Below are 10,595 nucleotides of genomic sequence, written 5' to 3' on the forward strand. Positions count from 1 at the left end.
GCCCGGCCCGGCCCGGCGCGCCGCTCGCTCACTTCTTGTTGTAGAGCTCCTCCAGGCGGTGCCACACGGCCGCCTGGCCCGGGCCCGAGCTCTGGCTCTGCTGCAGGAAGCCCGGCACGTCCTTCATGGTGATGGCGGCGACAACGGCGGCGGCGGCCCCGCGCTCGCCGGAAATGCACACTCACTACCGGCGCCGCGCGCGGGGCACTCTGGGTACCGTAAAGCACCGCTCGGGGGCGCGGCGGCGAGCGGGCCGAGGCGGCGGAAGGGGGAGGCGGCCGCTGTGGCGCGCGTGCCTACACGCGGCATTGCGGTAGCGCCGCTAACGGCCGCCGCTAACGGCCGCCAGCAGCTAACGGCCGCCGCTAACGGCCGCCATGGAGCGGCGCGCGGCGGCGCTGCGGTGGCGCTGCCCGGCGCGGAGCTTCCTCGCGGCCTGGCGCCGCCTCTGGCCCCGCGGCGCCGCCCCGGCCGGCAGGGCGCTCTGCGGCGCGGGGCCGCCGCTCGGCCTGGCCGCCGTGGCGGAGCGGCTGCGCGGACAGGAGCGCCGCAGGGTGCTCGTGATGGCCGGCGCCGGGCTCAGCACGCCCAGCGGCATCCCGGATTTCAGGTTCGCCTTGGGCGGGGCTGCGAGTTAGGGCCGCSGGCCTCGGTGACACCGGCTCTGCCCTCCGTCAGGCCAGAGCTCAGTGCAGGCGACAGAAGCCGTGCGCGTGTCGCACACCAGTATGGGTGCTAGCGCCCGCTCCGCACAGCCTTCCCCACGCTCCCCGGGCCCGAGGGCACCTCTGCCCCCAACAGAAAATGGGGCGGCCCTGGGCCTTGTGCTCTGCAYGGAGGTATCCCAAATTTCCCACCGAACACAGTGCAAAGCAGTGTTAGAGAGCACAGGGCATCCAACCRCCAGCTCCGCTGTCGCGCTGGGCCGGGGCACCGACGCATCTCCCGGCACCRTGTCCAGCGGCCCCTGTCTCTCTGCAGGTCCCCGGGGAGCGGCCTCTACAGCAACCTCGCGCAGTACAACATCCCTTATCCAGAAGCCATCTTTGAACTGAGCTATTTCTTCCTTAACCCCAAACCCTTCTTCACCTTGGCCAAGGAACTCTACCCGGGCAACTACAGGCCCAACTAYGCACACTATTTCCTGAGGCTCCTGCACGACAAAGGCCTTCTCCTGCGTCTCTATACGCAGAATATTGACGGGCTGGAGCGAGGTGAGTTCTTCCCTGGCGCTCAGCAGCAGGGCACCGGGAAGGGGTGAGGGTAAGAAGCGCAATAGGARGCAGGGCTGGGGATGTTCCCCCATGGTGAGCGGATCACCCACTCCGTGTGTCTTCCAGTTGCTGGGATCCCGCCGGATCGGCTGGTCGAAGCCCACGGCACCTTCGCCACGGCCACTTGCACGGTCTGCCGCAGGAATTTCCCGGGAGAGGACTTCAGGGTGAGCGGCCGCAGCTGAGTTATTGGCTCGGGAGCTCCCGCGAGGAAGGACAACCTGTTGCAGGCCTGTTGCTCCTGGCTGCAGGAGAGCCCACGCGAGGCAGGGAAGCRGAGGGGCTGGCTGTCGCTGTGAGCATGTGACGTGGTTCTGGTGCAGCGTGTGCAGGTGGGTGCCCGGGCYGCCCCATAACAAGCGCTCTCGGGTGCTCTTGCTTCAGGGGGACGTCATGGCAGACAAGGTGCCTCGCTGCCCTGTCTGCACCGGAGTYGTCAAGCCCGACATCGTGTTCTTTGGCGAGGAGCTGCCGCGCCGCTTCTTCCTGCACGTGGCTGACTTCCCCCTGGCAGACCTGCTCTTCGTCATTGGAACGTCCCTGGAGGTCTGGGGCTAGGGCAGACCCGGCTCTTGAGAGAAGGGCGCTCGGGCATGGGGCCCCAGGGACCTTAGAGGAGGTACCTGAGTGGGGATAGGAGGAGAAAGCGAGAAACTGGGGCAGCGAGGAGATCGAGTTGGAAAGAGGGTATGTGTGCTCCGAGATGTGGCCCTCTGAAACGTGGGCGCTGTTGGGACAGGTGGGCACCCGGAGAGAGGACACGAGCTTCGTAGCTGCCAGAAGAGAGGCCCCTGAATAAATGGAGCCAATTGGAGCCAATTGGAGCTCAGGCGTCCTACAGATCTGCTCAAAGCTTAGCATGCGGTGCCTTTGTGCCCCCGCAGTGCCCCTCAGCAGGGTGACCCTCTCTCTGCTCCTTCTGGGTGGCCTTCCTGCAGGTGGAGCCCTTTGCCAGCCTGGCAGGCGCTGTTCGCAGCTCTGTTCCCCGCGTCCTCATCAACCGGGATCTCGTGGGCCCCTTCGCCTCGCAGCACCGCCACAACGACGTAGCCCAGCTGGGGGACGTGGTCAGCGGCGTCAGGAAGCTCGTGGAGCTGCTGGGCTGGACCCAAGAGATGCAAACGCTAATCCAGGAGGAGAAGGAAAAGGTGGGAGGGGGCTCGGTGCCCTGCGTCCCTCAGCCTCTCCACTCTGTGTGCTGGGGAGTTGCAAGGAGCTCCTGCTGCCMAACTCTGCAGTCAGAGGGAGGGGCTGTGGATAGGTGCAAAATGGTGTTTGAAGAAGGAAGTCACCCACTCCATTATTGGAAAGCTGTTTTATTATTATTTGTTCCCAAAGGGAACCTCCTGCAAAAGCACTATAGATTTTTAGGCTAGTTCTCCTAGAGTTGGAAGTGACAAGACTAGGAAACCCCTGGGGCCTCTCTGTAAAATGAGTCCAGACAGTCTTGTAAGGCAGTAGAGGACTCGCTTTTGTGCTTAATCGTCACAGAAAAATGTCTGTTCTCCAGGCAGTGCTTCCATCAAAGGATATGATAACAAACGCTGATGTAGTGATAAACACTGATAAASCCTGCGGGGGGACACGTCCTCAGTGGCTAATTAAAGATGCGACAACTTTTTTTTCCCCAGCAGTCAGTTTTCCCCTGTGCTGTTCCTCCTACATCTGCGATCCTTGGAGAGCTGAACTTTAAAAGTCAGAAATCATAGACGAGATAAATTCTCGATTATTTTCCTAACTTAGTATTAAGGTGCTATTTACTGTATTTTAGACATTTTTTTTTCCATATGTGACACCAGAAACTTTTTAAACTTTTTTTTCATTTGAGTAAGAGTTGTAAGTTTTGGACTGGACCAGTCTTTCTGCCTGTGTAGGTAGATGCAGCTCTGTTGTCCACAGCAGGGCTGTGCGCTCTCCAGGCTATACTTTTAACAGCTATTCTGGCTGTACATGATTTCTTCTGACCCCAGAGAAAAATTTGTTTTTGATATTCCAGTGCAACATCAAAGTTCTTTCTTTCGTCATACCAGGGGAAGATCGAGTAGGAATCAATAACCCTGCGAGGTTGTTGCTTTCACTACAAACCCTTTGTAGTTTATAGGAGAACAGCCTCTCCTCCATTTGGCAGCTGTGCTGCTGTTGGTCAAATGGATAAAGCTGATGTAAATCTGGGAGCACATGGAATATAAACTGCTCCTGCCCTGGGTGCTAGCAGCCCTCACTGACTGAGCTCGCGGTGCTGGAAGGATTGAAATCTGCTGGCAAACACTCTCTCTTTTTATCTATTTTTAGCTGGATGCAAAAGACAAATAGGCCGGCTGGCTCCCTGCTGCTGGAAAACACTGTTCACCTTGGAGGAAGAGCTGTTGTGGCGCGCAGCCTGRGCAGGGAAGTGGCAGCAGGGAGCAGTCGAGAGGCTCTGCAGCAGGCTTGGCGTCTGGGGAGGACGGGGTGCTCGGAGCTGCGTCCAGCACCCTGCAAAGGCAGGGAGAAGCCTTTGCCCAGGAAGGTGACAGTGGCTGAGGGCGAGTTAGTTCTGTTGTGTTGGGACAGTTTACATGCTCCGTGCATGCTGTTCCCTCCTCACAACATTCCTTAGGAGGCTTCCATCTTTCCATAAGCAGCTTTGACAGTGGCACACAGCTGGTACCCTGCTGTTGTCCCCACGGCAGGGAGACCTTCGCTGTGAAGCACGGCCAGGAGCTTGCCACAGGACTCGCACACTGCCTTGCGTGAGATTGGCCTCGGGGTCTCCCTGAGCCCTCCAGCTCCAGAGACCCAGTGGGGCCTGGATTCCAAAGCCCAGCCCCTGGCACTGCAACGGGGGTGTCAGGCCAGAAGATACACAGCCCCCATCACTTCCGAAGGCTGGAGTTCTCAAGCTGCTTCCACCATACTGAGCACCCCCCAGCTCCTTCACAGACAGATGTTTTCAATAGTCACGGTATTTCCATTGCTGCAGACCTCTACTCTTAATTCTTCAGATGAAATCTCTGTTAATCATGAGACAAATGCTACCCATTGGCCCCCACCGTCTGTCTGAGCAAGGCCAGCTCCAACTGCTGGAAGCTCTGGCTCAGTTTTGAATCAGTGGAAAGATAATTATTTATTAATAAARAGTGCTGATCCTCTTACCAGCATCAGCTGAGGGTTTTTCTGTGAATGCYGCCCTGGAAGGCTGTCCCAGGGAGAGGCAGGATCCGAGCACGGAAGAAGCTCCGGGCACCTGCTCTGCACAACACAGGCAAAGCAGCTCCTCTTCCCCAGAGCAACCCGTGAAGTTCAGCTGGTCCTGGGTCCTGTCCCACATTGGTACCTCCTCTCACCCAGAGCTTCTCTGCCATTGTGCTACTGTTAACATCCAAAAGGCACAAACCCCAAGCAAAGGGAATCAAAGGGCTCCGAGAGCAAAACTTTTACCTTCCTAACATTCAAAGTGCCTGTCATTCCCTTCTATGCCCCAAAGCTCTCCCTAGGGCAAACCCAGAGCCCTGAAAAGCTGTCTCACAGCTTTATATTTAACAGTTAGAGATGTCAGGGTCTCCTCTTCCACAAGCTCTTGTGACTCAGCCRAAGGCACGGAGTCTGCTGGCTGTGGGGAAGTCTGGCACATCAACTGTTAGCGTTACAGAAACAGAGATTTTTGGGTGCTGCTTCCTAGGAGAGGTTTGAACAAACCCACAGCCAGACGAGCAGACGTGTTTATGCAAACGTGCCACTCAAATACGGCTGTGCGTTCCTGCTCGCAACACTTTTTYCATCAATAAAGAAAGGAAAAGCTGGATGGAGATGCAGTTGACCCAGAAACTCCAGCTGTGACGGGCTGAAGCTATTTTCATGGCAGAAGCCTCTCTGTGAAGCTTCATGGGTTAGTTTTACATAAATATGGTAGATCCCCGGAGATCCTGCATTTTTAATCAAGAATGSTAAAAACAAAATCACCAGGGATCGGAGTGCACAACTTCCCTCTAGGAAACACACACAACTGCAGCCTCACCTGACCCCRATTTCCTGGGCAGCTGCCTTGGTGCCCATCGCCCAGCCTGGCCCCGACCACGCTGCACGTTGCGATAGGTGCCGGTTCACGTAGTTGGCACCTGCTCTAAGCCAGACTCGCACTGTAACGTGCACCAGTTTTGACCCTCACTGCATTCATGAAGGAGACGCAAGCTCGCAGGACTGGTGCTCAACCTTCAAGGCCTGAAGGGCCCTCTGGCTTTACACCGTTTTCACACTACAGTTCTATGGCCCCRGTAAAATTAGAGCTCAATCAGTGCAGAACCATTTGCTTGTCATAAAAAAACCACAAACTAAACATGCATTTCCCTTCTTGCTCAGACTGCAGTGTCTAATGAATCACTGGCACTCAACCGTTCATCAGGTTTTCTTTATTCTAGCATCACTTCTGCATTCCTAAGGAGTTTTGGGACAAGACAAATTGGAGTATTTTCCTTTAAATAATCTTCTCTTTAAAAAGAAAAAAAAATAAAAAATGAAGACTAAGCCACAAGGAAGGACAGGATCAACACCAGTCCCCGGGCACTGGAGCAATGGAAGTGTGGAAATGCCAAGGCAGACAAGGAGGCAACACACAGCAGATTTTGGCCTTTCCGTTGGAAAGTGCAGTGGGTGAAGGCTAATGCCAAAACCTAAACTCGGTGGTGAGAGGAGCGTTGCACAGYGTCACAGACTAAACAGTGGAGCATTTCCAGCAATCATCCCCCCGTTTCTTTCCTGGGGTTSATGGGAGCGCTGTAGGCATCACCCACGAGCTCGCGTCGCCCTYGTGCGTGGGTCCTCCCTGCACTCCTGCACGTGTGGGCACCGTCACGAGGCACACGCGTGTGCAGAGGCCTGCTCACAAAACACACAGACTGCGCTGAGGCCCCCATGGCCACCCCRGCCCTGCCGCGAGGAGGGACATCCCGCTCCCCGGAGCGGCTCCTCCACGTACCCACGCGCGTGCCGACACGTAGCTGCATCCTTCTTCCCAAACATCACGTATTCAAGAGAAAAAAAAATACTAATGGAAAGTCCTGGAAGCAGTTTGGACTCTGAGATCCTCAAAACAACAGTTGAGGGGAGAGACCAAGGTGGAGCCAGGCCACGAAGAGCCTCTGGAAAGAGGTGGTTGTGGAGCTGGGAGGGAGGCAGGGGGTGTTTGTTGTGGATTGCAAAGGGTCCAGGCTGGATTCAAATCCCACAGGGAGAGTCCTGGCCCAAAACTAGCCTCCAGGTGCAGCACYAGTTCCGGAGGGAGAGCAGATGGAGGCTCCCCAGTCCTCTGGGGATCCGGGYGGAAATCGGGATCAGTCCAACCCCAGCTCCGAGTCGGAGGACGACCTCTCATCAGCCATGTCGCGGATGGCGTTCTCCATGGGGGCCAGGTTGCCGCTTGGTGTGATGCCCATGGGTTGGATGACTTGCTCTCTGCAAGCAGGGAGAATGGGACAGGGTTACACAGCTCCAGGATCCACAGCAGACACCACAGAACACGTCAGACCCACGTCAAACAGTGGATGCTGTCGCAAGGAACCAGCTCGGAAGAGAGCAAGGGGACAGTTATCCCAGCACCACCTCCAAGCACCACGAGGCGACTCCTGAAACACAGGAGTGTCACACCAGGTGCCCTTCTCAGTTTCCTGGGAACAGGGTCAGATTGATGCCCCATTCTGCATGGTTGCCAGAGGAAAAGCAGCTCTGCCAATGGACTCTCCCTCTCCCACACGTGCTGGAAGCAGGTGTGTTCAATACTCAGCCCTTTTTCTTGGTGCCCATGGGAATGGTCTGGACTGAGCCAGCAGATCCTGAGCCACTATCTGTGGCACCTATGGATGAGAGATGATGGGGGTGGGCACTCCTGCAGGGAAGGGGACGTGGTGGCACCAACTGCCACCTGTCCCCAAAATGCTCCTTCCTTAGGACAGAGGCTCCTTTTCTTAGCGAGTGTCAGGCCAAATTCAGTGATGTGACTGTGTCTGCAACCAGTGCAGACACGTAAGGGAAATCTGTGATAACACGGGCACTGCAATACCTATGCATGAGAACCTGCCTTAAAGAACATGAGAAAGACTCCCAGAATATCTCCCTCAAACTTTATGTCTCTTGTAGCTTTGGACAGCAAGATGAGTGGTAAGCGTAAGTTACAGACACGCAGGTGCTAACACAAAGACAGGCATACACAGTTCTGTGGTACCTGGACAGCTTGTCGAACATGTTGACTAACTTCATGGCTTCATATTCCTTCTGCTCTTCAGTCATCCCCTCCATGGGGTTTGGGAGCTTCTCCTCGACACGTCCCGTCACAGGATTAATGCTACAAGAACAACAAAACCGGGAGGTAAAACTGGAAGGTGAGAAGACAGCTGCCTAAAGCTCAGGCTGTGCTGTCCTGGGCAGAGAGTSAGCAGTGGCCCTGGTTATCACCGCTGCAGCAAGCAAGAGGGCCCTCTCGTTTTGCTGCGTAGAGAAGACCCCGGGGCTGTTGCAGTGAAACAGTGTGGTTCCAGGCTCTTCCAGGCTCTTTATGTCCTCCCCACACATCCTCTGGCATGGGAGACATCCCCATGTTGTCCACTTTGCCCAGAGGAAAGCCAGCTCAGTGCAGCAGCACAGGGCATCTCGAGGTAGAGGTGGGGACAGAACAGGCTCTGGCTGATGGAGCCTGCTCTGCTCTAGAGCCTGTGCCCAACTGTAGGGTCTGCAGATATCTACTGGTGACCACCTGCACCAGTCATTAAACCCAAGGAGCAGGTAGAAGCTGTGGGGCAGGAAATCAAAGCTAAGAATGAGACTAGTACAGAGGAGTGATCTGTATATGTGAAAAAGCAGGACAGGAGATGGCAGARGAGCAGGTGAAGAAAGGGACAGAGGAGGGACAGGAAAAGGGATGTTACAGAGGGGGAAGTGGAGCTCTTTACTTGGGCTTTGCTTCCTTGTACTCTTCTGTGTCGGTGTCTTCATCCTCAGAGTACTCTCCCTCTTCCCGACCACCAGCCATGAGGCCTCGTGCTGCCAGGAGCCCCGCGGCGTTCCCGTATCCCGTGTACTTCACGAACCGCGACACTGCCGGGCAAAGGAGAGAGGAGGGAGCCCTCCATGCCTTCCTTGACGCCTCTCCGTCCCATCCCGCGGCAACTTACCGCTCTCCTTGCAGAGCACGAAGAGGAACTCGGCGGCRCAGTGCTTCACGTCGGTGTCGATGTGTGTCATCAGGCGCACCAGCTTGTTCCGCAGCGAGTTCCCCACCTCYGGCCGATTCCTCACGTCCCGCAGAGGCGGCAGCACCTGCGGGGCCGCGGCGAGCAGCCGTCAGCGGGCAGCAACCGCATGTCCCATGGTGGGAACATACATTCATTTTACCAATCAGCTAAAACTAAAATCCAGGAAGCGTGGCAGATGTGGAGAACACCACCATGGGTACCAAAGGCCTCACATCCCTGGAGATGAGAACCTAATCTGGAGAGATGAGGTCTGTGTGAAGGAAGGCAAAGCTCACACACATTGCTCTGCTCGCTCTCTCCTCTGGGAAGCCTTGCTGGACTTCTGCCTGAGCCCCTGGGTTACCTTGGCCTTCAGGAACTTCCTCGTCTGGCGATGGACTCGGGCGCTCTCGGTCAGCAGGTTCAGCACCGGCGTCAGACTCTCCTTCAGCTTGTGCCCCTGCAGAAACACCCACAAAAGTGAACAACGCATCACCTTGCACTCAACTTGTTTGGTGAGAGAGCAGACTGGCAGAGAAAGAGATGGACACTGAGGCTCTCCAACCTCTGCAGCAGGAGCTCCCAGGGCTCAGTGGCTCCTCAAACAGCACGACACTCTGAGCCCTGCTCTGTAGCACAGCAGTGCTGGAAATACCAGAAAGAGTCGGACGAATCTGTCAGTCAATTTGGCTGCACCCAAACAGCTGAGCTGCTCACCGGATCACCAATGGGTTGATGGAAACAGSCTGTGTGTGTGTGTTATCACCCAGCTAACTGTCTGCTTAGTCACCCTCACCACCCATAAAGCAGTGACAGTCACCTTCCCTGTCCACAAGCATTTTGGCCCTGCCGAGGTTTTGTCTCTGTTAGAAGAAACTGCCACATCTATAAAGGGCTATCTCCAAACTAACAAAACATTAGTGGTGCTCCCGTGGTTTAGGTATGACACATTGGTGCTGGGTTTTCTAAGGTTAAATCTAGGATGAAGGAAATGCACCTGTGGAAACGAGCAGGGAAGAACCCATTGCAGCATCCTCTCAACTCACCCTGTCCAGCCGTCGCTCTAGGAAATCCAGCAGGATGCTGACCGCATCCATGTTGACACCCATGTACTCCAGCGAGCCMGGACGGACTTTGGGCGTCAAGAGGACATCCAGGCATTTCAAGGGCAGGTTTCCCAACAAGTTAACTGTATGGCTGCGTGCAAGAAAGAGAAGGGAGCACTTGGTCAGCAAGCTTTGTTCACAGTTCAATTGCCCACAAAGACAGGTTCATCACGATCTTCCAGCACTSTGAGGACCCTGAGGTGTTTCCCAAGCTGTCTCTGGCCTCACACCACCAGAGCTGTGTAAATTAAAACACTTTTTGGATGGCTGGAGAGCTTGGAGGAGACCTAAGAGACTTCAGCAACAACTGAGAAAGAAGCAACCGTGGCAGAGTCAAGCAGGACCAAACCCGGGCGGTCGCAGGTCTGTCTCTAGGTCTGTCTGTCACCCGTCCCCACCTTGGCGGTCCATGCAACATTGCTTAAGATGCCTCCCCTCTGGTCTCAGRGACAGGGTGGTGTCACCTGCTCAGAGCTGATGCCCTAGCACCAATACAGCTCAGCAGCGTGACACAGGCAATTTCCCAGCAAGACTCAGGAGACAGTCTGTTAATTAAGGCCAGCTCAGGAGCTCTTTAATTAAGGTAGYAAACACCTACTCTGGGAAGTTGCCTGCTAAAGTGGGTGGAACCACTGAGGAGACCTCACCATGGAGGTTGAATACAATCCAGGGAGACAGGCAAGTTTGGACAAATATTTCCTCCTGTACGCTGGGCCCTGGTGGCATTAATGCACATAACTTGACTGTGCAAAGGGCAGGGCTATTTCTGACCTCTAAGAGCACGAGGAGACTGCAGACTAGACCAAAGGTGCCTGTTTTGTAGCAAGAATCTTAGTAATGACTAGACAAGCAAGGGATGTTCATGCCACGGTTAGACAGTACCTGTCTTAGGGACATCTCAGGCCTGTTTCTAAGGCAGATTTTCTCAAAATCATCTCTATTTTCTCAAAATCATCTCTATTTTCTCAAAATCATCTCTATTTTCTCAAAATCATCTCTATTTTCTCAAAATC

At 55.2% G+C, this 10,595-nt stretch overlaps 3 protein-coding genes across 4 annotated transcripts in view; 1 reads left to right on the forward strand and 2 right to left on the reverse strand.

Moving 5' to 3' along the window:
* Window positions 1-172, reverse strand: part of PSMD13 (proteasome 26S subunit, non-ATPase 13) — a 7,672-nt gene extending 7,500 nt beyond the window's left edge. The window contains exons 1-2 of one of the 2 annotated variants that reach the window (XM_026040252.1): window positions 97-162; window positions 33-57 (exon numbers count right to left, since the gene is read on the reverse strand). In XM_026040252.1, the coding sequence (XP_025896037.1) occupies window positions 33-57; window positions 97-127 (56 nt within the window). In that variant the 5' untranslated portion in view covers window positions 128-162. Of the gene's footprint in view, window positions 1-32 lie in introns of both variants that reach the window. The other variant, XM_026040251.1, reaches the window with a different exon arrangement.
* A 352-nt stretch (window positions 173-524) lies between these two features.
* Window positions 525-4,369, forward strand: SIRT3 (sirtuin 3). Its single transcript, XM_026040260.1, has 6 exons — window positions 525-610; window positions 982-1,214; window positions 1,341-1,441; window positions 1,659-1,820; window positions 2,213-2,422; window positions 3,567-4,369. The coding sequence occupies exons 1-6, from the start codon at window positions 564-566 to the stop codon at window positions 3,585-3,587; spliced, it is 774 nt and encodes a 257-aa protein (XP_025896045.1). The 5' UTR covers window positions 525-563; the 3' UTR covers window positions 3,588-4,369.
* A 1,999-nt stretch (window positions 4,370-6,368) lies between these two features.
* Window positions 6,369-10,595, reverse strand: part of RIC8A (RIC8 guanine nucleotide exchange factor A) — an 8,680-nt gene continuing 4,453 nt past the window's right edge. Inside the window, exons 6-11 of the mRNA XM_026040259.1 lie at window positions 9,523-9,673; window positions 8,841-8,936; window positions 8,417-8,561; window positions 8,195-8,339; window positions 7,471-7,590; window positions 6,369-6,704 (exon numbers count right to left, since the gene is read on the reverse strand). Of these exons, the coding sequence (XP_025896044.1) occupies window positions 6,584-6,704; window positions 7,471-7,590; window positions 8,195-8,339; window positions 8,417-8,561; window positions 8,841-8,936; window positions 9,523-9,673 (778 nt within the window). The 3' untranslated portion in view covers window positions 6,369-6,583. The remainder of the gene's footprint in view (window positions 6,705-7,470; window positions 7,591-8,194; window positions 8,340-8,416; window positions 8,562-8,840; window positions 8,937-9,522; window positions 9,674-10,595) is intronic.

This window comes from Nothoprocta perdicaria, unplaced genomic scaffold, assembly GCF_003342845.1.
Source record: "Nothoprocta perdicaria isolate Ctin4 unplaced genomic scaffold, notPer1 scaffold_251, whole genome shotgun sequence".
In the NCBI taxonomy this organism is placed as follows: domain Eukaryota; kingdom Metazoa; phylum Chordata; class Aves; order Tinamiformes; family Tinamidae; genus Nothoprocta; species Nothoprocta perdicaria.